Genomic DNA, 24716 nt, shown 5'->3' on the forward strand with positions numbered 1-24716 from the left:
ATTATCAAGCATCAAATCAGATTTATTTTGCTCATTGCTCAATTAAAATGTGTAAGCGCGAATAAGTCGAAGAGCACCGGCAGTAAATTCCTTTTTAGAAATTGGCTGGACTTCTGATATTTAATAAAAGCATATATATATTCTTTAAAAAGAAAAATATTTTTCATAAAAAAAAAACTCAATGCAAGATGAATTTTCTATGTGCAGATTGGAAAAAAATTAATATTTATTCGCATGGTATTGCACAAAGATTTATTGATTTATGTTCCAATCATTCCAATAAATAATATTGCTTATTATTAAGGAACATCGCAGTGCAGGCACCAGGTAGCACCGTCGATGCCAAAACGCAATTCAAAAATAAATTAACACTTTAGATTCTTCGGATACAAATAACAATTTGCACAACAATAAACTGAAGTGACAAATTGGAAAATGCAAAATAAAGTTGCAATACTTAACAATCAACAAAACATTCTTCTTTAATTAATCCAGGTTGTCGATTAGTGGTACCTGATGGGTCATGGGGGTCACACGAAAATGTTTTAAGCTTTCACTTCTTTCACAGAATTATGCATTATATTGACAGCATTGTGTTTCCGCCTGCGGAGCGATTGTTGTTCAGAAAGTCTCTACTGTCTGTGTGGCCGTTCGTGTATCTGGCTGGCAGAATTTGAGGCATATTGTTCGGCACAGTGTACTTGTCCTTCCAAATATTGTTGCCCGTCATCGGCAGTAAGGTTTCCTTCTTTGTGGTGTGGCGCATGTCGTACTTTGCCTAAAATTGTTATATTTTGCACATTAACACAAATGGTAAAAATTCAGGAAAGATAAAAGTTGCTTTATTTGTAAATAAAATGAAATTCTTAAGTAAATAAAAAATTACCTTGTTGTATGCAAGGACGCCCATGATGGCCATACTCATGCCAAAAATGTTGGTCTTAGTGACCGGATTTCCTAGGAAGAAGAGCGATATGGCAATTACGAACAACCTCTTTGAGGCGGATGCGACGGCGTAGGTCAGTGGAGTGACGAGAGAAAGCATGCTGAAGGCAAGGATGTTCTGTAGCCAGTTCAGACCGCCATCACAGAAAAGCAGCAGAAGCAATTTGTAATTGGAACCGCCAAATAAGTTCTGCAATAAGTAAAATAATACAATTAATTTAATCATGTCGACCAAGTGTTTATTTTTTTAACTCACCACGTTAGAGTCGTACAACAACTTCCAGAAATCTGAGCAAAACCAAACGGGGAGAAACATAAAGAGTGCGAGACGACCCAGCATGTGCAATAGTCGAAGGTGGTGAATTCCGGTGTCATTAAGAACCTGAAAAAATAATTTTTTGTCATATTAAAGGTTTTTCATTTAACGCACGACTTTTTTACTCTTTTCGAAAAGATGTTCATTAAAGAAAATCCCATCGTTGAAACTAGAGCACTGCCAAGGCCAATTATGTCAAATGACAGCTCTGTCAATGTGGCGACTGCAACCCCTAGAATGATGGGCACCAGTGATAAGTACACCTGAAAGCAATGAAAAAAAATTAGTTCAAGTTTTCCTTATCTCCACTTAAATTTGTTGAAAAATGCTAATTTGTTATCTCATTTTACTATATACCTTTGTTGTTTGCCGCTCTTTCATTATCAGTCTAGCCAAGATGACTGTGAACAAGGGCGCTGTAGCCTTAACTAAAAAGAGCAAAAGAATGTTAAAACTGGAAATTTGATATATCTGATGAGTGTTACCTGTGTGAGCATAAGAGACGGGAACTTTCCATATGCTTACGTGTGAGAAAACTGAAGAGAGAAATTTCCCCAAGGCTAAAGGCACAATTATCTTCATGTAGTACTTCCATTCTATGTCCACATACCTGTGGGCAATAAAAATAGGGCTATTTATACAAAATATATGATACTTGGAATTCGGAAGGTTTCATTAGTAAAAATTTATACTTAAATTCAAAGGAATTGGATTAAGGAATCAGTGGATTTTTATAAAAGTAAATTTAAATATTTTAAATTTCTAATATAATAATTAAATTGTGCAAAATAAAATATACACTAAAATTTTAGTAAATGACATCATTGATAAAAAAAGATATTTCTAATTATTGGAAAATTTAAATTCCATAATATTATGTACCTGCGGACTCCCCACATGTTGAAGAAGGGACCTGAGTACACAGTGATGGATAAAAGCTGAACCATGGTCACCGTCATTGGGTAGGGAAACTCGCTAAGTACCATTTTGCCGATGACATTGTTGCTCGAGCTGACCGTGTACCAGAGGAAACACAGCAGCAGCACTTTGAGCACTTCCCTGGTGTGCGTCGACATGATGTCCTCACTTCAAATTAAAATCCTAGAGTGCAAGAAGCAGAATCACAGAGGCCACATGAGCATCAGCTTGACGCGGTCCAGCCGCGGCAGTCATTCATGATTGTGACCTAAATAATTGACAAGCATATGATTGAAAATTGCTTAGATTTGCGAGCTTGTCGGCATACCTAGAGCTGAGCAGAGGGTTGTTGCGTTGAAGCGACGCTCTCCTGCTTGACCAGCGTCTAATTTTAGAGCCTAATTCGAGTATTAGGCAAGTTGGTTCCTCTGAGCCATTGCAGCATTGATTTTGCGGCTGCAGAAAGGATGATTTTGATACGTCAACAATAAACAGCTGAGTACGTCGAGTGCAGCAGGGTTGTATGGAAAGGAGCTGAAGAACTGGAGATACCAAATTGTTTAAACTACACTTTTGTACTAAAATTATAGTAATTCAAACTCAAATATAAATAATTTTCATAACAAGATATATAAAAATATATAATGATTCTTTTAAATATTTAAGAATTGTAATAAAATTTAGATTTTAAAATCTTTTATGCACAGCCCTGCTGAACAACACGCGGCACGTCAAACAACAAAAACGTCAAATGACGACAACAAAATAAAGAATTGATCATAAACAGAAACAAAGAGCGGCTCAACAAGGAACAAAATTATTTTTTACGGTATTATTTCAACACTCCTGAGATTTTATAAGATTTACAAATTTCTTGAAAAAATTATGAAAGTCGTTCTTATTGTTTTGAGAGAAGAATGTCAAAAAGAACAGAAAGTCAAAATCTGCAGCAAAGTAATGAAGCCCCATTGGAACCAAATAAGGCCCTCAGAAGCAATAGCACTCATCTTATTGCGCTAACACTGAACAGTGGCTTGCCAATATTTACAAGGAAAAGAGGAGATGGAGAGCAGGTGATAAAAAAATAATTATAAATTTAATAAAAATCTTTTGCTCTTATAATCGCTTTTTCCTAATTTTATTTTTCAGCTCTCATTTTCAACAATTGGCTCCCTCTATGGAATTTACACTTTTGGCAAGTCCACAAATACTATCCTTGAAAATACCAAAACTGTGGATGGGAAGGCTGTACTTTGGAAAGAGTTTGCTGATAGGTAAATTTGAAGTTGTTGTTGCTCGTGAAAATGTTTGAGATAAATTTAAGAACAGATAAATAATTCCAATATTTATAATTATATATTATATTAAATCTTATTTTTACATTTAAAATATTTTGCTGAAATTAGTTTGATTTCAATTTCTTTTCTAGTGTCCTTTTAATAATTTGTGCCGCAAATAAGAATGAGGAAGAAATGATTAAGGTCTTGGACGTCGTCTACAATGCCATGATTTTAAGAGTTGGTCTCACAGAGATTAAAGATCCAAAAAATTTGGAACGCCTCAAGCGAGAGTTGAAAGTAAGAAAAAATTGTCTCTATAAATTACCATTCAATAATAATTGTACACCTCTTCAGAACATTTACCCACTAATCGACCGCATCTTGGATTCCCTCAATGATGTTGATAAAGTGAACCACCCGACAGATATTACCGGCATGTTGGAATGTGCTCTGTATGAAGAAAATCAAGTGTTACAGGTTTTGTCGAATTTAAAAAACATTTTTTTTTTCATTTTTTTTAATTCTAAAATATTTAACAATTTAGGCCTACTTGGAGACTCATGTTGAAAACATGGCTTCAATGTACGGTTGTGTGTTGCTCCACGGAAGGATTGCTGTAGCGACCCTCAGTTGGTGGACATTAACACCAATTGAGAGACTGCTTTTGGCTTTTGTTACTCAATATGAGACACCTAGTGTTGCTCGAGATATACCAGTCTTCCTACCAGACAAAAGCCCTGAGGTTACAGAAATATTTTTGGAGTATATTTTAATAAAATTTGGAATTGCTGTAATGATAAAATAAAATGTTTCTATAAATTGACCTTTTATGTTCCCAGGTTCCCTATCGCTTAGTAATGAGCCAATTAATGCCTGGAGTCGAAATCTGCACATTATGCGGTCCCTCGCCAGCAATTACGGAAGTTGAAGCGATTGTAAATTTTACTTGGAAAAATTGCTCAGAAGTTTTAAAAGGCGTGGTCGACTTCAAAAGTCTGCCGGACAACCTGGTGCTGGATAGCAATGTCATGGGTTTGCTGTTGGTGAACAAGGAGTATGAAAAGTACCTCTTGTGTAATGAGCCCAACACAGAGGCTGGGTCTAAAAGTAACGGACCGCCTAGTGTGCACCGGACAAACATTCTCAAGACGTTTTATAAAACCATGTCACCAATGCTATCAACTGGTGTCCAAAAATACATCGATGCAGATGCTCAAGCAGGTTGGATCTCAAATTATAATAAACATTTTAATTTAATAAATAATTTTTGCAGGTAAATCTGAAAATGAAAGTGTGATACGAGAACCAGTGGAAGCATTTTGGAGCTCCGAATTTTACAAATGCCATGCTGTTACGTTAGGATCGAACCAACTCTACGCTCTCTTTCCATCAATGATCCCAAGACATTTAACAGGGTAATTAAAATTGATTTAAAATTTTTTTCAAATAAGATTTTTTTAAGCAATAACAGAAAAATTGATTTTACTTTTAAAATTTTGTTAATGTAGATGATCATTAAATTACTTGTTTCAGTGTCATCACCAGACAAACAATACAGACTTTGCTCTCAGAAAAGATGTTCATTTGGTGATATCGATATGGTTACTTAACATGGACTGCAACTTAATGTTTAGTTTTTCAAATGTACAAGGTGCTGGATGAACAGGAATAAAATTTAAAATTTTCCATTTTCGAGTTTATTTGGCCTTAACAAATTATTATGCTTCAACCTCAACCACAGTGGTCTTCTCAGACACGTACAGTCCGTCAAGGAATTTACGAATGTCCTTGTTCTTGACAGTGGTGGACTGTTGGATGAGGGCAGCTGTGGAAAAATATAGAAAAAAATTAGTTTTTAGAAAATCTCATTGATAGACACATAAAAACTGATAATGTAATATTATTATTTTATTTAATTCTAATCAACAAAATATACTTTTCATTCCATGATTCGGAAATAATATATAATATAATAATTTGTCGCTGTCATGGAATATTGTCCGATCATCCCTTCTGCTTTGCTTCTTCATAAGAACTGCGTTATTGTTTTCGGACGTGAGATATTATTTTAAATTAGCAGACAAATTCCAAGATCGAGGGTTGCTTGAGTTCAATCACTATGTTTTGATTCTCTTAATTGTCACGGGCAAAAATTAATAGAAAACATAACAATTTAGCTTCCAATACCCAACTTTTAAGTTAATAAAGACTAAAGAGTTAATAATAGTAATAATTGAAATTGAGGCAGACAAAAATCAAGATAAAATTTCTATTCCATGATTTTTTAGCAAATAATAAATAGATAAGTCGCCAAAATTAATCAATTTAATTTAGAAACTAAATCAAACTAATTTTGAATGAAGTGTCAATGTTTCATGAACCAAATTTAATTATATCTATCCATATAAGTTTATATTAATTAAATCAAAATAAATTATAAAATATTTAATCAAATGTAAATTAAATTGGAATAAGTGGAAATTAAAATTAAAAAAGTTTTAATAAATTTTATGAATGTAAGCTAAATTAAATAAGTTTACATTGAATACACATTAAACTGAAACTATTATTGAAATAGATTTGTAATAAATTGACTTGATAATAAATTTAATTGCATTGCAAACAAAATTATTTCATAAATAAAACATTTATGCTTATTATGAACCCAAAACCCACCGAGACCGTTCTCACGTCCGACAAGGGACATGAGTGGACTTAGTGGAGCACCAACCAGAGATCAGACTATTTGGCAGCGACAGTACATAGTATATTGATAAATTATAATTATTTGAATCTCATGAAGCAGTGTGCAGAAAAAACAAGGGGATAACTGGTGTCGATTGAACTCCTCACTGAACTTAAGCCGTTATTATAAAAATTAGTGGTAAAGCTCGGACGTAACTGGCAAAATTTCCACCCTAAGACACAACGAAGCTATAGAATATTACCGGATCTCGAAACATCCTCGATGCTGTTTCCTTCGAGGACCAGCTCATCCTTCTGCTTGGTCGAGTTTACAACAGTCACGCCAGGGGCCATCTTCACTTTCCTGATGTACTTTTCGCCCAAGAAATTGCGCACTTCAATGCAGGTGTTGCTCTCGGTGGTGACGCAGTTGATTGGGAAATGGGCGTACACAGCTCTCATTCTGTATTGGAATCCCTGGAAGACAAGATTGTTTGTTTAATTCTCCTCGTATGTAGTCAAGCAACTAATTACCAGGGTAACACCTTTAAGCATATTTTCAATGTGAGAACAAACTGTTCTCACAGCGGCGATTTCCTTCTTGGTTCCAAACCACTTCTCAACCTTCAAAAGGCGGGGATTGACCATCTGAAATGAGCAACAGTCACATTAATTTAAATTTAACTTGATCAATGTTACGAGCTTTACAGTGAACATTACTTTTGTTTACACTTGGAATAGTGTTTTTTTTTTAAATTTAAAACAATGAAAGTGCAGTTGTAAATTTACAGCTGAACATAATAATTGTATTTGAAAGTAATACTCACGTAAATATCAAGAGCCAAATGCTTGAATGTCCTCTTCAGAGTGCCTCTGGGCCCCTTGACCGTGATCACTCGGCTCTTGACGGAACATGTCAGTTCCTTGGGAATTTTCACAGTCTGCTGAGTGTTAATTTGCTTCATCCTGAAAATAACCTCAAATTAATTTCTCTTTGTTTTAATTCAGAACTAAAACATGGAAACAAAATCGAATGGACCCATGCTTTACGCACGATCCTAACGTGTCACCCGGCACAGTAAACAAACGTCCAGGGCGCGAATAATAACGAAATCCGTAAACTACTTGCAGAATTAAATAGATGAAACTTAATATTATCGATCGGACAAAACGGATTCGTGAAAATTATTTAGGAAAAGCGGATGATTGGCGATGAAAATTACAAATATTCTTTACCTTACGACGAGACAACAACTCGGGGGATAAGAAACATGCAAAAACAAACGACGAGCGGCAAGCGCTGACGTGACTGGCGCGGGAATTGACACGGGCGCTCGCTAGAGGGGGACGGCGTTGCATGCTAGCATGATCGATGAAAATTAGCGCCAAGGAAGCATGAATGTGGTATAATGTGGGCAGTCGAGAGAGAAGAGGCAGTTTTTGCAAAAAAAAATTATAAAAAGGTTTTTAATGATGCTAGGATTAAACTTTGCAATGACATCCTTTTCATATTTTGATAGGAAAAAGAAATGCTAAAAGTTTAAATATGCGTGTCTTTCTAAATTGAAATAAAATATTGAATTTGTCATTTGTCCATGTTATAATAAAAATCATAAATATTAGAAAACTTATAAAAAACATTAAATGAAAAAGTTTTTAATAACAATTGTTTTTGAATCGATATGTACCTGTACGGTGTGTTTACCCATGATTCCCCTTTGCTTGAGCAGGCTTATGGTAAGCAGAGTGCGCCAAATGAGCTCATTAGCGTAAATAATCAATTTACTCTAGCCGTCTTCGCGCATCTGACTCTTGGCGCTTCTAGACACGGATTTTCCGCATCTTTATTTAGTATTCAAGGAAACGGAGAAGCGCTGCACGCACAAGTCCATTCCTCCGGTGTTTTCTTTATTTTGTGCAGAGGAGATGCGGAATTTCAACAACAAAATGATCAGCAAGACAACACCAAAATTATTACCGTGTGGGCAGACAAAAATCAATCCGCAACATCATACACAAGAGCAAGATAAAGTCTTTAATGATGCAAAGGTAAAAATTTAAAGTATTAAATTTTAAGTAAATCAAAGTATAAGATTTGCAAAAAGAAAATTAATTAAGTGACTATGATTTTAAAATATTTTTGAAACAATGTCAAGTGACTGTTCAAAATAATTTGAAAATTAATTCTTGAAGGAACACTCAACATCCCAATCAGTGTCGCTCTCCTTACAGCAAAGAGGTTTAATGATGTTCCAAGAAGGCCAGCTTACAGATTGCGAGTTCCAGTTAAATGAAGACGACAGTTTTGATGAGTCGGAATACACAGTTAGTTGGAGAAATTCAAATTTACATACATTATTTGAAAATTTGATGTAACATACATTACCATTTCAGAATATTAGAGCTCACAAAGTGATTCTGGTTTACGCAAGCGACGTTTTCCGATCGATGTTTCTTGGGCAATTTCCAAATGAAGACGTCGTGGTCATAAAAGATGTCAAGCCGAAGATTTTTAAGCACTTGCTAAGGTATACTAAAAATAGAGCCTTTGATCCACCTTTTTTTTATTAAAAAATATAAATATCACTTCTTGCAGATTTTCATACACTTCAGATATTGCGGAAGAGGAGATTAGCTTTGAAGAACTGCTTGAGTTGGCAGTCAGCGCTAACAAATACCTCATGCTGAATCTCCAGAAAATTTGCATTGATCTTGCTAGGAAAAAACTCACTCCGATCAAAGTTTTCGCCGCCGAGTATGTTGCTGAATTGCTAGACGAAAAAAAGCTCCTCGAAGATTGCTTGAGGGTACTACATATATTTTATAGCAAATTTCGTGGAAATCTAAGAGAGATTTGTTTGCAAGGTGATCAAAACTTCTGCTGCATCTGCACTGCTGAGCAAATGTTTTCTCGGCATTACAAAACCGCGTCTGCTCACTCTTCTCGACAGCGAAAAATTGAATATTTCCTCGGAAATGACCCTCATCAATGCGTGCATGCGCTGGGCTCAATGCAATCACCCGTAATTAGCTCAAAAATAAATTATGAATATGAGCATGAGTATTTTATTAATTTTTTTGCAGTGATGGGGTCAACGCGGTCATGCGATCTTTCCTGCCAAAACTACGCCTTCTATCTCTAACTTCGCATGAGTTTTCGGCAAACATTGAAACTTTTTCTTGGCTGACAGACTCGGAGAAGGTTGCTGTTTTTGTTAATATCACATCAAAACGGGACGCAAAAATTGAGATTCCTTCAGAGTTTTGCAAGGAAGAAAACAAACGTAACATTTAATTTATACCACTTAAAATTATATTAATAAATATTAATAAAATAATATTAATAAAATTTTAAAAAATGAATTCAATATCTTGTAATCTAATAATCTATTTCATAAGATTATTGAATTAAAGCAAAAAAAGTTAATAATAAACTTGATCAGGAGAGGCATACTAAAGGCACAGAAAAGTTATTTTAATATTGAAAATTGCTCCAATATAACAAAAGTTGTGTCGTGTTTAAATTTCTCTGCTCACAGGTTCGCGGTTTTTGCGTTATTACGATGAAGTCAACAAAAAGCAAAATAATTCACGTCAGAGAGTGGTATGGGAAAAAGACCATCTGTTTCTCGCAAGAACACGGGGAAATTGTGCGATAGCGCGCTGCTATCTCAACTCTCTGCAATAATTTTCTAACTCTTTTGTATTCATCCCTTAATTACGTTGCCAGAAGCCCATTACCCTAATGAAGGAACAGCAGTGCTCTGAATGAATGCTCCAGAATGCTCTATGTTGTTAAACACACCAGACCACATAATTTGCAAACAGCCGCTTTTTTCAAAAATGGATCAATTTAATTGATATGAAACTCAAATTGATTTGAATAGCTGAAAGCCAAAACTAAAATTTGTACATAATAAGCTAAACAAGTGAAAGCCTTTTAGTAAATTTTTTATGTTATTCAGGTAAATTTTTTTTATTTAAAGTATCAGAAGATTATATTTGATCAATGATTAGATTTATCACAGTTAATTCAAAATATTTATTGATGAAATTTGCATTTTTTTCCCTTTTAGATTAATTTATAAGTTTTTTCCTGTTTAGCTTCACGTTGATTAAAAACAGCTAGCAGGGTGGCCATAAAAGTGATTTGGTTTTTGTGAGTTTGAAGAGCTCTCCGCTCTCCTTCTTTTCTAGTCGGTCCTTTTATTGTTTTGTGTTGTTGAGACCAAAAGGCTGATCCGGTTCGTCGCTGCTGCCTCAGTCAGTCGGCAGCACCCACACTTAAATTCGGAGAGCAACAGCCACAATAAATACACTGCCACCAGACAAGGAAAAGGCGGAGACTAACCAAATTGAAAAGCAAAAGCCGATCTTTAGGAAAAAGCAGTTTCTAGCTGTGCGTGTGCCTTCTGTTTTTCGGTGCGTGCTCCAAAAACCAAATCTCACTGCAGCGTGCAAATTGATCTTTTCTGCTCATCTCTATGTTTTTTTTTGCTGCGCTCTTTTATCATTTCACCTTGCACCTGCACGCAATTTAATCACAGTCTTGGCAATTTTTTTTTAATTTTTTTTATTCATCAAATCAAAAAATTTCACTGCTGCAAGTTTTTATAAGTTGTATTTAATTGAAGTAGAAAAGCTGCACGACAGGACTAACAAGACGTGCTTAATTGGGTCTGTGCTACCTCTGCCCACCCAGCCACAGTGCATTCGTTTTAATCAATTTAGGTGGCCCGGACAAGTTTTGATGTCGTGTTTGCTGGCGCTGGGTGCGAGTGTCGCAAGTGGTGCTGAAAGGTCCGTCGGATAGAAATTTCATGTCAGGATTAATTTTGCTTTTTGAACATAGCAAACACTCGACAGGAAAGAAAATTAATGGGCAAATATATCATGAAAAGTCAATCATCAATTAATTGATAGTGGCTTGTGGCTTTATACTACAAATAAAAATATGAAATTTATAATGTAATAATTTTACAACTCCAGAATTTATGAAATTTTTTACAATTGGAAACGTTAAATAAACTTGTTTTACAATTTTTTTTCTTCTTAAATACAATGAGGAATTTTTTTTAATATAATTGATGATTTTTCAAAATTTTTGTTTTTTTTATGTTATTTTCAATTGTTTTTAATCTTACAATTTGTTCCTGATAATTTATGATAAATTTACTAAGAACCACCACCACCATGAACTTGTGAGTAATCACAAAGCTTATATATTCAAAGGTGAATCCACTGTAAACAGAATGACAAGCAATTTTCCCACTGCAGCCATTGCCATTAACCGATGCTCTGCGCAGTTTCACTGCATAAGTAATTTTCAACTAATCTAATAAAATCCGCATTTGCTTCTTTGATTGCGTCGCGTTTCTTGAGTGGCATTACTCTTTGGATTAATGTCGCGTGAATCTTGAGAGACCCATTACGAACACGAAGAGCTCGTAAGCTCCGCTAATTCTCTCATTGTGATGCATTAATGCTGCAATTAAACTACAAAACGAAAACTTTCGTTCGAATAAAATATTTTAAAATTAAGTTGGTTAAGGACAGATAGAAATGATTCAAGACTATAAGAGGTGTTTTGAAAAAAAAATTCTGTGGTGTTACAGATTTTTATATAGACTAGAGAAAAAAAATTGGTCGCTGAATTAAAACTTGTCTTGGTTGTACCAAAAGGTCACGCTGGAATTCCAGCAGCTCAAGTCATTTTGTTCCTTTGTGGCGCCAATTTCAGCAAACCACTATTTCTTTGTGTTGGAAAAGTCACGTCTGTTGGAGGAGCGAAACTTATTGGTTTTACTGCTATTTACATCTGGCAGAGTGTGAGAAAGAGAAGCAGGGATAAGAAAAGGGACTACAAAAGAAGTTTGCGAGTGATGTGTGTGGTGTATATCGCAACATTGGATGGGCTGCAGCCTTCAGACTTGGGTATATGTTGCTGATGCGGAATGTTAATTTCCGGTCTCCAGCGTGCTTTCTCCTTGGCTAGGAAGAAGGCGAAGATCTGAGAGCAGCAAAACCGCTGCCGTCAATTCATTCGCAGCGAAACAACCGCGGCAAAACGAGAAGAGATGCTGTGCTGCTTTCTGCGAGCACTTTTGCTCTTTTGATTTTGTTGACTTTCCATTAAGCGGGGCGTAATTCCCTCGTGGGATTAGTTGGGCAGCGATTGTCGGAGGTAATTTTCTCCGAGACTTCTTTTTCGCAGAAATAAGATTTCCAACAGGCCGTGGGCCGGGGGTCGACGACTTTTTTATATAAAAGTTTTTTGTTTTCTCCGAATAGCCTTTAATCTGCGCGTCCTCGCAGAACTAATCAACGGCGTCACTGAAATGAATGTAGATCTCGTTGGGTTCCGCATTTTAACTTTTGGCCCCAAGATCTCCCTGTTTTCACGCTATGTACGCACATTTCTATTTAAAGACCCACTGTTTTTTTTTTATATATATTTTAATAGACTTGCAAAAATAAACACAATTTACAACTGAAATCTTAAAAATTTCTTCATAATTTTGAGAAGTGCTGCCGATTTACGAAAAGGATCAGACACAATGGAGGGGTGTCTGCACTCAGCAACCACTTCGCAATCCATCAAGATCATCCTTGTCAGCAGTCAGGCTGAATTAATCACTTCTACATAAAACCAAGTATATAGTTGAGATGTATTTCAGAGCAACTTTAATCTTTGAGGCATGATGGAAAAAAGTTTGAAATTATTTGTTTTTAAATGACTTTTCAGATAAAGAAAAATCTTCAATCTTTATTCTAGTGGCAAAAAATTATTCTAAATTATTATAAACTAATTATTTTTGCAGCCTAACTTGTCGCAAAAAGTTTTGCTGTTAATGTCAGCCCGCAAGCCTTATCATCATAGCAGTTGAACACGAAAACAAAGTAGAAAGGGCGACAGCGCGCGCTCGGTGTGTTTTGCGAGCTTCGTTCACTCATTAAGAGCCGTGTCATCAATCTTGTCTGCTCCCCTGGCATTCACAGCGACATCTTTTGGTCTCTGCTACCTTGCCCGTGAGTTGATTAATGAGCGGTACGTCTGCGAAGCGGCGTCAGACAGACACCCCTTGCTGCCTACCTTCACAACCCTTTCTACCGCCCACTATGTATATACTCGCCTCTGTGCATTTGCTTCACCTCTCTCGGTGCTGCACGCCTGCCCACTGCATAATTGCATGGTCAGACTGTTATGTTCCCGCGACACTCTAATTATACCAAGAGCCTGCACGTTTTTGCTTTTATTTAAAAAATTCGCCTTGTATATAAATCAAGTTGGTTGTCTGTGAAAAATAGCTGTGGTGAAGAGAGAATAAATTTTTTTTTACAGTTCATTCAAAATTTAACTTAAATATCAGTTTCACATATGAGCTACTTTCATAGATTAATATTGAATTGAGTAATTTTTTTTTCAATTTTTCTGCACACTGAACCTTTTATCATGCCTGGGGAATTTTATGTTCGCCCGCCTAGCCTGCAATAAAGCACTTGCTATCGATTTGGTTCACTTTTTATGGGATGCAAAACAGCTGCACGGCCGAGTTGCATCTGTGCAGTTTTGAATTGCAATTTGTTACTCGCGTGGTTGTAGAACATGGCGCCTTACAAATGCAGCTTATTACGAGAGGCTCTTGTGAATAAAACAGCAATAAAAACGAAGCACAATAAAGCAGCAGATATATAAAATACATATTTTGCACGAGACCGTGTTTGCGCCGCTGCTTTTACTGTTCGCTGCATGGGCTGTACGAGAGAGTCCAATCAAAATAATTGGAGAAAATGCTGTACATCTCATAATATTTTCCATTTTTGCCGCTATTTTTGTTTATTCTACTGCTGCTAATTAACCTTGTTGAATCTATTTTCGTTACAATTAAAATTTTTAAATATGAATGAATTTTTTCATAACAATATTCCGTTGAAATAAATCCACCGAGCGTTTGATACATGGTCGGTTACGGCTCTCCCCATTATCTTTCCATCATTGTAGCCCAACAGGGCTGAATGTTTATACAGCCTAATTGATCCGACTGGGACAACCGGGTATTTGAGCAGTGAAATTTGTGTTTGTCAGGAATGATCTTCTGGGACGAGGGCCTGAGATTCGCTAAAAGTAGACTCCGAAAAGGCGGATTTTATAATGTAAACAAGCTCAATTTACATAATACGTTTTCTATTCAGGTAATATTACAACGACAAAAACTAAAAGTAAATAATAAAAAGAATTGAGAAATTGAAGAAGGTATCTTTTTTTATTATTAATATTTTTTCAGAAATCATGACCATCTGTCGGACTTTAAATGAAATTTGTGGTGACTTCTGTTCAGTGGAATTCAAATTGTTTAGGTTGTTGCATAATGTATTTTTGGCAAGGCCTGTGTTGTCGCCAACACAACTTTTGGTTTGCTGTGCACCCGGCCGATCTGCACCGCCATTCACTAGGAAGCATGCGGGTGAGAGGCAAGCAAGTAGCACTGGGCATAACGATGGCAGCGCATGTTTCAGAAAAGTTTGGCGTTTGGCCCAAAAGTTTTGACGTCAAGGCTGGAAGTTGCCGCCATTGCAAAATATTCGGTGGTGACGAGAGCGGCTTCTTAATTTGGGGACGGTCATAATATATTTTCAGCGAAATAATATTTACTTATTTATTCTACTCTCTACCACTCTCTGGGTGAAACTTTTGATAAGGAGCATATTATCAAATTATATGTTTATACATCTTTAAAAATATTAAAAATCAAATTCCAACTAAATTTGTTTGCAAAAGGGTGCAGATCTGACAATTTTTGGTGGTGATACGCAAAGGCAGAGTAAAAATATTTTTCAGAGCCTTATATTAACAATTATTGTGTGTAGGTGTCGCAATGAAATTTAATTAAATGCTCCAAATTTTAATTATATTCCTAATTGATAAACAAGGAGACCAATTTCAAACATAAATAATATATCAGTTAATGGTAGATAATTTCCAAACTAAGAACCTTCTCAAAATAATTGGCCTATTTTGAGTAATTTCATGTGATGGAAAATAGCCCAGAAAATAAATTTTAATAATTCTACTGACCATACAAGTGACAGAAAAGATTGTATTGTCATGTAAATATAGTCTGAAAATCAATAGTGAATACTTTGTCAGCGCCTTTGTTGTGTTTTATGTGTTGTTTGCTGGGCAAATACTGCGAAAAGGCAGGTGGGCAAACTGAAAGGCAGCCAAATAGTGCACACACCAAAACAAGTTCCAATACAATGGCCGAGAGGTGTCCACAAAAGGGGTTTTCAGTTGAGGGTGCGAGTGTGGACACAATGCACTCTGGCCCAAATTCCTTTCGTGTGAAACTAAAAGTAAGCTTACCGACTGGAGTTTCGGCCAAATTTGTTTAATGATGCCCAATGATCAAAGCGGCCGGCCTTTGAGAGTAAAAAGGGAGAACATAAATCAATAAATGAACCCTGCCGCGTAAAGCGCACACAGCTAATATTACGGGCTGATCCAGGTACCTTAAGCTTACTTGAGCCAATACTTTTGTTTATAAAATTTCCAATTTCCCTTCCAGATAAAAATTTTAATACAAAGTTCGCTGCAAATCATTGCGGGAGTATATGTGAAGGTGAAGTTAAAATCAAATTTGGCGGAGAAAGGCAAATCGCGGGCACTTTGCGGCGCTGATTTGCGACGAGAGCTGATTGGCGAGCCCACGTAGTGCGAGACGTGGTGAAAGAGGCAGCAGGCGGGCGACTGCTTTATCGTGGTTGCTCGTCACGTCCCGTGAGCGCTTCCAAGCGTGAGATGAGCTTCCCAGCTTTCCTCAGCGCGAAAGGCCTCTTTTTCCACCTTTGCTCACTGACACCACGACGCGGCGGCTGTCTCTCAATCCTCCTCTGACGCAGAAGAAAGAGCGAGGCCCGCTACATCAATTCCTCAAGCCCCGGGGGCCCCACCTGGCTGCATCTCTTTTGCATAATATTGCCGCCGCCGCCGCCTCCTGTGGCCACCCCCATAAATATAAATCAGTCACATCGCAATATCCTCAAAGAAAAGTCTCTCAAGTAAGAAAGGAATTTCCTTTCTGACTTGTCAGCAGCCCTGCGGAGTCAAATATGTTTGGCCAGGAGTGAGATCTAACGAGACGTTTGCGAGCGTGCCGAAATTCGAGAGAAAATAGAGACCTCCAGCATTAATTGGAGATGCGGCGATAACGAACATTCAGCAGTACGGCACACAAATTTAAGACTCGAGAGAGATGGCAAGGGTGCTCTCTCCAGTTCTGCGCAGAGATTGGCCCTCGAGAGTGGTGCGAACAATGCCGTATTAATCAGAGAGCCAAACTGAATTACCGACTTTTGTCCTCGTCGCTTACGAGGCACAAACTTTCTAAATCAAATTCCAACAGACGAATTTTGGTGATTGCGCCGATATTGGCAAACTTTCGAACTCTAACTTTATCGTCGGCTCTGCTGCTGCCTCCTCTCTTTGGTCTTTTTAATTAGTGTCGTCCTTTTGCGATGGCAACGTGACACCTGCAAGGTTGAGTGTTAATGAATTCTCGGTTTCCGCTCGCATGTTTTTCAACATTTGTTTTCAAGGCGCTTCAAAGTCATTATGCAGCTTGAGCACGACCTCTCAAGCAATTGAATATCCACTGCAGATATTCTAAATTGTTAGGTTCCGCTTTACAAAAAGGGAATTAATTAAAAATTTAAAGGAGTGATTGATGTAGTGTTTGCTGGTCAGTTTTTTTTCACAAAAGGCGTGTGTGATAAACATATGTTGTGTGTGCTCACAATATTTTGATTTCCAAATTTATATATATTTTTTTATAGTAAATGAAAAGCAACGTTTTATCAGTGAAACGCAGATGAATGAATCCCTTTGCACAAAATCAATAGTGCATGGGAATCATAATTTATATTATAGCCGATTATATCTTTAAATGAGGGCCGTGTGTTTTATTGAATTAGAAATGCAACCTATCACAATTTCATCCCTTTCAATGGAATCTGCTCTCTACCGGCAGCTCTGCTCTCACAGTTGAAATACAAACGGCAGCGCGTGGGCCACAATTACAAGCCCCCATTGCTCCTTGACCTCAAACGTTAGCTGCTCTCTAACGAAGGGCTAATGCAATGTATGTTATTACCATCTGCTCGTGGAAATTAGTCAAAGGGGCTCCGCCGCCGTGATTAAATATACGCATTTAGGCGGTGCAGTGCTTTTAATGAGATCCACAGACTAAAGTGCCATTTATTATGCGCCACTTGTGATTCACTCGACCAGAAAGATGGTAATAAAATTACGCTCTGCCAGCACTTTCTTGGCTTATATTACATTTTAGTTCAGAAATAAATACTCTCAGCATTTAATTAAAAAAAAAAATTAGCCTCACAATAAAAAAAAAAACTATTTCGATCTATTTTGAACTCCTCATAAACTTAAACTTCAGTGGTTACGGCGATCAAGATTGCTTACTTTTTGTTATGAACATTTATTTTTGAAACTTTTTAATAAATGTATACACAATTATTTTATAATATGAAATGATTGCCAGTTAAAATTATACTTTAACCTTTGTGTGAATAAAAAAAGGATACGCCTGAATCGCTGCGGTAAGGAAAAAAAAATTGGAGAATGCCTGAGAAAGTTTTGGAAGAAAAAAAATCGTGAAATAATTAAGCACTTGCCAAGCCTCCCTCGAGCGCTCAAACGACGCTCGAAAGCGTGTACACTAATTTAGCAGGTCATGCAAGCAGGGCACACTTTTTACTCGTGAAAACAGCACCCTCATCAAGGCGCCGAGCTCCACACGCAAGCAAGATTCATGCGGGCCGGTGTGTAATAATTATACATGCCGCTCACTTTTCACTACGGCTGAAACTCGTCGGCAAAAATTGCCAGCAAAGTAGTTTCATGACCTGCGGGGGCACGCTGTATTAAAGACGTTATATATACATAATTTGGGTGTAGTAGACGCGCTTCAAGACAAGAACCAACTCTGCCTAATTTAATATGGAACACGGCGTATATATTGTTGCCTAGAATCTGGCTTCGCCGTTAATGATTTCCGACGTGCATTCTGACACAGCGCAAATCCTAATTGACAGCATTGCCTGCCTGCAGCGCCAGACTTGGAGAAGATGCTGCTTCTCATCTTCTAATAAACCACAACGCCGCGGATTTCCATCATCAATTATACAAAGCAGGCGAAGCTTAGAAACAATATATGGCAATACACTCTCAGCGTAACATCGTTAAATCAGATAATGACAATGTAAAAATTATTTGATGGAATTTAAGTACATGTCATTAATGATTATCATTAAAGTAAGGAAATGCAAAAAGTTTGTTCCGTGTATTTTGTCTTGAAACATTATTTGATTTTTTTTATTATTAAACTGCTATAATTAAAAAAGGTGAAGTAAGCATCATAAAAAATTAAAATTACAAGAAATTAATGATAAGTTATGAAGAATTAATATTTCAATCCAAAAATTTGTTTCAAGTGTTCATATTAATTAAAATTTGTAATAAAAATAACCAGTGTATTGATTGAGGTGATATTTTCATGTTCAGTTTATGTTCCTACTTAAATAAAATTCTTTCCACAGTCCAAATTGATCATTGCAACGTTTAACTGTTATTTTGGTTGGTTTCTGTTAATATAGCAAATGATGTAGTTAATTATGCAAAATCACCTCTCGTTTTGATACCCACATTGTAATATAGATTGCAGTAATTAAAGTGCGTGAAACTTTAAACAATGGGGTTTTGGGTGGTTTTGTTACGACTATTAATCCACTGCTTGTTGGCAAATAAACGGACAAAAGCTGTTTGGCGGTGAAGGGACAAAAACAGTGCAGGTCTGCAGCAATTTCACACGCTGCTTCCGCATGAAACTCGAAAACAACAAAATATTTTAATCCGGCGCGACGAAGATTAATACTCTTCCGCATTATAAAATTTGAATTTAATCATTCTGGCTCACCTCCAGGCCAGCGTGAGCGCATTTGTGCCCAGCAATTTTAGCGGCAAACGGCATTAGCCGGCGGAAAACGCGCCATGTGTGATGCTCCCATTGTTGGGGCTGAAAAATGAGCCGCCACCGCACCGCCGAGATATATTAATGAAAATAAAAAATGCACGCGGCGCCGCTTTTTCCATTGCAAACGACTCTTTTCCTGTGCCCGCCACGCTTCACTCGGGCCAAACTGGAAAAGAAAGATGGCAGCGAATTACATAAACATGAGCGACCATCCGCAGTGCGAGATCAGCGATATTAATACAATCAATAAATGGCGCGGCGTTATGGTCCTAAACAAATAGCGGCTGCTGGGCCAACTCCTTGATGAGCTGCTTGGCTGACCCCAGGGAGTTTGGGGTCAAAGGAGGAGCTCGCGCGCGTGACCTGAATACCATATTGCAAACCTTTTGGCGCGCGCTCCTCTCGTTCACTTCTTCCTACGGCGCCAGAGGTGTGTGTGCTTGTTATCCAAATTGATTCAGCAGTCGCATCCTCCATTTGCTGCCTAATCCCAGAAAGGTTTCTACCAGATATTGACACGTGCCCAGGGGCACTCAACTCGCAAATAAATATGGCAATTTTTATCTTTAGGATAAAATGTTAAGTTGATTTCAAAAATGTGCAATAAATCTATAAATCTGATAAAAAGAGGAATTTTTATTTTATTCATTGTATAATTGTTAATGTGAGTGTGAGTGTGAGTGTGTGTGTGTGTGTGTGTGTGTGTGTGTGTGTGTGTGTGTGTGTGTGTGTGTGTGTGTGTGTGTTTTTTTTAAATTTTTTGTTTAGAGTTGTTCAGTGTATTCCGTTTTAATTTTTCAAAATAAATCTTAATGTGCATGGATTCAGAAACTGAGCGAGAAAATCAATGCTCGGAAAAATCCAATTTTCAAATTTTAATTGGAAATTTTAATATTTTTCAAAATAGATTTGGATTTCTAAGCTGTTTCCAAAATTTTTTTCCATTTAAAAAAAATTTAAACTAAAATATCTTAATCTATTTTCAAAAGAATTAAAATTTCCAATTAAAAGTTGAAATTTGGATATATATATTTTAATTCGTTTTCCGAGCGCTGGTTTTCTCGCTAATTGTCAGTTTCTGAATCCACATAGAGATTTATAAAGAAAAATTTTATGTGCTTACAAATAAGTATTTTTTTTTGTTCAAATTTTTATAGTATTCGTTTTTTTAATTTAATTGTCTGATTGCATCTTTGATTTGGGCAGTGACACCTAATAATATATTAACTTTATTTTCAGCTGAATTTAAAATATATTGTAGTCAAATTTTGCAATTTCCAAAACTGAAATAAAATGCTACACAAAACTGTGGTTTTTTGCAGACAAAATTAATATGGCCGCCGGGACCTTATGCTTGTGCTGAACCTTTCCCCAGGGCTTATGTCCTGCAATACCTTTTTTGCTCCCCGCGATGGCAAGGAGAGAAATATATGCTCGGGAGAAACGTACGTGATTTACAAGCGAGCTGTACAGTTCTGAGGAAATCGGCCGCGCGACAAAGACATATTTCACGCTCGCGCCGAGCAGCATTAGCAAAGCATTCCTGGAAGAAACCGAGCTCATCATTAGCATACTCTTCACGTCATAAATCAGAGTTCTCGTGCCGGCTCACAATATTTCACTCACTCTCGCGTCGGACGTAATCTTTCCTTCTGATAGTAAACCTCAAGTGCATAATCATTAAAAACAGCTCGCCGCGAAACATAACACCCTGTGAGGCAAAATTTCACCGCCCTGACAGGCGCTCTTTAATCATCTGCATATTTATAGCGCAAGGAATTTGCTCATTTAAAGAACACCTCTCTAGGATATGAATGTTAATTAAGGACATAAAAATTCTTACAAGAATATAATTAATTTTATTTTTAGATTGTTCTCTTTGCAACGACTTTTATAAATTACGAAATTTCCTTTTCGGACACCGCATTTCCAAATTGAATAAGCTCCTTAATCCGACTGCGCCACCTTTCCCTGCAACAAAAAAGAGCTCTTCGTTTTGTCGCCAGGACACAAGCAATGCATAATCACCCAGCGTAATTAAATTACACTGACGCCCAAAAGGCATATCAAGTGTGTCAGCCTCGCTGCAGGGTTGAAACTGGGGTGGCTCTGTGGATTTATCAGCCCTCCTAAATCACTCCCGTAAACATTACAGCAGCTGCTTTTTAAACTGCTGCTGCAGCCGAGCCGGGAAAAAAGAAGAGCGATGTGCATCCCATTGGGTGTTAAAGGAGCTGTAAAAACATTGGGCATGAAAAACAAGCCCATAAATTTCCGATGTGCCCGACTACTGCGCGATGATGCTTCTTCCATTGTTGCCTCATTTGCGAAAACTGCCTCACTTTCAAAAGGGGAAAACAAGATCCGATGCAGCGCAAAAGGGTTCAAATATTTCTAGCTTTTTATTTCGGTCCATTCCAGCACCCTTTGTAATGGCACCGTCGAAAGTGGGGCGTTAGCGGCTAAAACTGTAATCACGGCGCCTCTGATGGCAAGTAATTACGATGGTGTACAGAAAAGCCGCAAATTCGAGCTCGAAATTGAAACTTGCGGATAGGAAAACACCGCAGGGACCGCTCGAAATTCTTGCAAACTCGATCAGAGTTTGCGGCTGTGTGAAATTCGACTCGCGGCGATGGTCGATGATTCCTGCTCGGCGAAAGTAATAGGCGCGTTTAATTACTCACGGAGTCGCGGGCTGAGATAATAATCTGCTGAAGACAAAAGCGACGCAATTAATCTGGAGGCAGGTGAGATGCCGAGATAATGAGCGTTTCGCTCGTCGTCGACTCTTGACGCCGCGATCGCTCTGATAGAACGCGTGTGCCCAGCTTGTGCTGGCGTAAATTGCACCGCCTCGCAGCATCCCACTTGAGGCTTTGAAGAAATCGATTGGAATGAACAAGAAAAGCAAGAAAAATGTTTTGCAAGATTGAAAGAAAAATAACACGGTACCTACACATTTTTATTTGTATTTCTACCGAAGCAGATGGAAGTAGAACTTTGTTAATACACTGCCATGTTAAGTTAGCCGATCGCGAGCTTGAGAATTCGAAGATAGGCAATCTGCCTCGCATTTCAATATTGCCAGTTGCATATGTTTTTAAATGAAAGGGGAACTTTTATGACCGACTTCAAGAGAGTAAAATAATTGAATTGAACTGCAAGCTTATGTTACATTGGATAAGATATTCAAAACTTTTAATTTAATTAATTTACTTTGCTCTGTTGCTTTTTTATATCTATTTTTACCTTTTTTGGTAATAATGTGAATGCATAAAATTTGGGTTTTAAATAACATTGTGCCATTTAATTATTATTGTTGTTTATATTATTCACAAATGAAGTAAAATTAAAAAGGAAAATTACATTTTAGAGAATTCTGTAAAAATGATTGTGACAATATCATATTGTATATATTATTTTGCTGTAAATTGTACAATTTTCCTGTATTCCAGATGATTTTATTCAAGGTTTTTGAGAGTTTCTAATCCGCAAGTATGTAAAATTTAATCAAAATTGCGTGTGTGTTTGGCAAAGTTGCAAATTACAGTCTCCAACAGTCGAAATGCAAATTCAGCGATCTGTTGATGAGCAGCTAGAGCTGTAGACAAACTTCGCACAATGAAGTTGTTTCTAACATAATTAATGTGTGTAGCGAGCTGAGTGAAATGTGCGATAGCTTGTAATTTAGCGCGCCAAGGAGCCGGCAAAAAGCCCTTGGAAGACACAGCATTAAATTCGGTTTTGCGAGTGCAAGAAGTGGAGTGGAGCGCTCGCGTCTGTGTATCTCTCCCTGCTCGTGACACAAAATGAGCAGATTTCTCTTGGCGCTTGCAAAATACAAACATACAAACACACAGCAAGAGAGCGAGCGCCGCGCGTAATTTACGGATCTCCACGGCACATTGTTTATCCATGCTAGTTATTTAATTCAGCGCTGCACAAAGTGAAATGTAATTCAATCCAACAGCAGCAGCGGCGGCGGAGGAACGACGACGGCGGTGACTGTGTTTGCTTAACTAACACAAGTCATCTGTTCATTTAAACAGTTGCTTGTAATCCCTGATATGGCAATGATACACCCGCATTATCATCCTTGTCATTATCAACGGGCAAAGTTTGACATCGCCAACAGCCAACGTCTCTTTTGTGAAATATCCATGGGAGCACAAAAAGGTTTTCATTTCCAAACCCATAACTGAGGGAACTCCATATATTAATTTATGTTTTATTTAAAATTTAAAAATAATTATAAAAATTAAATGTTTTGTATTTTGTTTAGCAGCAAACAATATTCATTTTTGCAATTAATTATAAATAAAATTTATTTAATATTAAATGTATAATTGCATTCTTTATGCTGTTTTAATTAGGGCGTTTTAATATGCGCTTTTGCAATTTTACTGTTAAAGTTTGATTTACATTTTTTAATTAGGAAAAAAATCACGTAATTTATAGCATTTATAGATTTTAGTTAACCTTTAAAAATAATTGCCGCATAAGTAAAAATAATTATCCTTAATGCCCTAAGACCTTTATTTTGAAAATTTATTAGACTTGTAATATAAATTCATTATTATAATTAAGCCCTTAACTTTTATCCAGCTTTTTCATTTCATTATCTGTAGCAAAAATACAATTCCAAGCATAAAATGAGAAAACCTGTTAACTTTATATTTGAATTCCGTTTGCCACCAAGAAATTTTTAAATACCTCTAAAGACTAAAAATTGAAATTTATGCAACTCGGTAAAATAATATTTCATCCACTGGCTCCCCTCGCTTCTAATAGCACCTTCTCACCCCTTAAAAAATCAGAATTTTTGCGTTTCCATTCACGTCTCCTCTTGATTGACAATATCACAATACCCCCTTTCAACGAATGCTAAGAGTTCACGTCATACACGCGCTCGGCAATTACAATAATGGAAAGCGACGCACGGCGTTCGCGAATATTGATCAAGCGTGGTGCCGGTTGCCTACCTTGCGTTTTCTCCCCAGCACTATGTTCTCTCGCACTGGCAACTGCAATAAAGGTTAACCGCTTTCTATTCAAAGCGAATTCGCATCGGAAATATTGAAAGGGAAATTCTGCGAGTCTGGAGGATAAATCTTGTTTCCTTGTACCAAATGTGTCATACACACAAACTATATGGAAAAAAGGCACGTCGCGAGCATTTGCGAGTGCTCGAGTGGTAGAGTATGGCGGCGTCGGCGCGCACGCTTGATTTATTTCGTCGAACAAAAGGCTCTCATAATCCCGGCGGCTTTGCTCACAAATGGAGTAACATCGCTTGCTTTTTTGCGGTGGCCAATTACGCTGCTGTCAATATCTTAAGACCACTTGCAGCGACGAACGCTGATTGCAACCACTCCAAACTCGGTTCGCGTCCAGATGGAAATTCAATTACTGGAGAGATCACCCGGAGATCCGAGAGGGATTTTAAACTTTCTCTGAATAAAAAGACGGCCTTTCGAGCGTGTGGATTTTTCCCGTCGAAAGAAATTTCCTTGCCTTCTA

The 24716-nt window shown here is 37.2% G+C and overlaps 4 protein-coding genes across 6 annotated transcripts; 2 read left to right on the forward strand and 2 right to left on the reverse strand.

Moving 5' to 3' along the window:
• Positions 1-225: 225 nt before the first annotated feature.
• On the reverse strand, positions 226-2664 carry LOC132194201 (solute carrier family 35 member E1 homolog). The gene is made up of 8 exons (XM_059615349.1): positions 2508-2664; positions 2144-2447; positions 1747-1871; positions 1619-1689; positions 1387-1524; positions 1202-1327; positions 887-1135; positions 226-778 (listed from the first exon to the last, which is right to left on the reverse strand). The coding sequence occupies exons 2-8, from the start codon at positions 2335-2337 to the stop codon at positions 578-580; spliced, it is 1104 nt and encodes a 367-aa protein (XP_059471332.1). The 5' UTR covers positions 2338-2447; positions 2508-2664; the 3' UTR covers positions 226-577.
• Positions 2665-2890: 226 nt separating this feature from the next.
• Positions 2891-5159, forward strand: LOC132194109 (protein fuzzy homolog). 3 transcript variants are annotated; one of them, XM_059615194.1, is made up of 9 exons: positions 2891-3008; positions 3096-3252; positions 3329-3453; positions 3609-3756; positions 3814-3936; positions 4004-4201; positions 4299-4680; positions 4733-4874; positions 4993-5159. In XM_059615194.1, exons 2-9 carry the CDS (start codon positions 3097-3099, stop codon positions 5048-5050), a joined length of 1332 nt encoding a protein of 443 aa, XP_059471177.1. In that variant the 5' UTR covers positions 2891-3008; position 3096; the 3' UTR covers positions 5051-5159. The 3 variants fall into 3 exon arrangements, with proteins under 3 accessions (XP_059471177.1, XP_059471178.1, XP_059471179.1); XM_059615195.1 differs by having other exon boundaries at positions 2894-3008; positions 3072-3252; XM_059615196.1 differs by lacking the exon at positions 4004-4201 and having other exon boundaries at positions 2906-3252.
• On the reverse strand, positions 5141-7488 carry LOC132194110 (large ribosomal subunit protein uL6). The gene is made up of 5 exons (XM_059615197.1): positions 7381-7488; positions 6972-7110; positions 6679-6792; positions 6408-6621; positions 5141-5284 (listed from the first exon to the last, which is right to left on the reverse strand). Exons 2-5 carry the CDS (start codon positions 7107-7109, stop codon positions 5178-5180), a joined length of 573 nt encoding a protein of 190 aa, XP_059471180.1. The 5' UTR covers position 7110; positions 7381-7488; the 3' UTR covers positions 5141-5177.
• A 531-nt stretch (positions 7489-8019) lies between these two features.
• LOC132194430 (kelch-like ECH-associated protein 1B) lies at positions 8020-9601 on the forward strand. The gene is made up of 7 exons (XM_059615684.1): positions 8020-8193; positions 8338-8469; positions 8539-8672; positions 8741-8951; positions 9010-9167; positions 9229-9428; positions 9588-9601. Exons 1-7 carry the CDS (start codon positions 8071-8073, stop codon positions 9599-9601), a joined length of 972 nt encoding a protein of 323 aa, XP_059471667.1. The 5' UTR covers positions 8020-8070.
• The last annotated feature ends 15115 nt before the right edge of the window (positions 9602-24716 follow it).

Source organism: Neocloeon triangulifer, unplaced genomic scaffold, assembly GCF_031216515.1.
Source record: "Neocloeon triangulifer isolate White Clay Creek 2 clone unplaced genomic scaffold, ASM3121651v1 ptg000006l, whole genome shotgun sequence".
In the NCBI taxonomy this organism is placed as follows: Eukaryota; Metazoa; Arthropoda; class Insecta; order Ephemeroptera; family Baetidae; genus Neocloeon; species Neocloeon triangulifer.

What these genes read in the sequence shown, in the direction of transcription:
- LOC132194201 (XM_059615349.1), bottom strand. Translation starts at nt 2,337, where the DNA reads ATGTCGACGCACACCAGGGAAGTGCTCAAAGTGCTGCTGCTGTGTTTC. An exon ending in TGTTGTACGACTCTAACGTG is followed by an intron (nt 1,136 to 1,201) that starts GTGAGTTAAAAA and finishes TACTTATTGCAG; the next exon opens with AACTTATTTGGCGGTTCCAA. An exon ending in GCGTCCTTGCATACAACAAG is followed by an intron (nt 779 to 886) that starts GTAATTTTTTAT and finishes TAACAATTTTAG; the next exon opens with GCAAAGTACGACATGCGCCA.
- LOC132194110 (XM_059615197.1), bottom strand. Translation starts at nt 7,109, where the DNA reads ATGAAGCAAATTAACACTCAGCAGACTGTGAAAATTCCCAAGGAACTG. An exon ending in ATTTGGCTCTTGATATTTAC is followed by an intron (nt 6,793 to 6,971) that starts GTGAGTATTACT and finishes TGCTCATTTCAG; the next exon opens with ATGGTCAATCCCCGCCTTTT. An exon ending in TGCTTAAAGGTGTTACCCTG is followed by an intron (nt 6,622 to 6,678) that starts GTAATTAGTTGC and finishes CTTGTCTTCCAG; the next exon opens with GGATTCCAATACAGAATGAG.
- LOC132194109 (XM_059615194.1), top strand. Translation starts at nt 3,097, where the DNA reads ATGTCAAAAAGAACAGAAAGTCAAAATCTGCAGCAAAGTAATGAAGCC. An exon ending in TGGAAAGAGTTTGCTGATAG is followed by an intron (nt 3,454 to 3,608) that starts GTAAATTTGAAG and finishes TTTCTTTTCTAG; the next exon opens with TGTCCTTTTAATAATTTGTG. An exon ending in AAGAAAATCAAGTGTTACAG is followed by an intron (nt 3,937 to 4,003) that starts GTTTTGTCGAAT and finishes TTAACAATTTAG; the next exon opens with GCCTACTTGGAGACTCATGT.
- LOC132194430 (XM_059615684.1), top strand. Translation starts at nt 8,071, where the DNA reads ATGCGGAATTTCAACAACAAAATGATCAGCAAGACAACACCAAAATTA. An exon ending in AAGTCTTTAATGATGCAAAG is followed by an intron (nt 8,194 to 8,337) that starts GTAAAAATTTAA and finishes TAATTCTTGAAG; the next exon opens with GAACACTCAACATCCCAATC. An exon ending in TCCTCGAAGATTGCTTGAGG is followed by an intron (nt 8,952 to 9,009) that starts GTACTACATATA and finishes TTTGTTTGCAAG; the next exon opens with GTGATCAAAACTTCTGCTGC.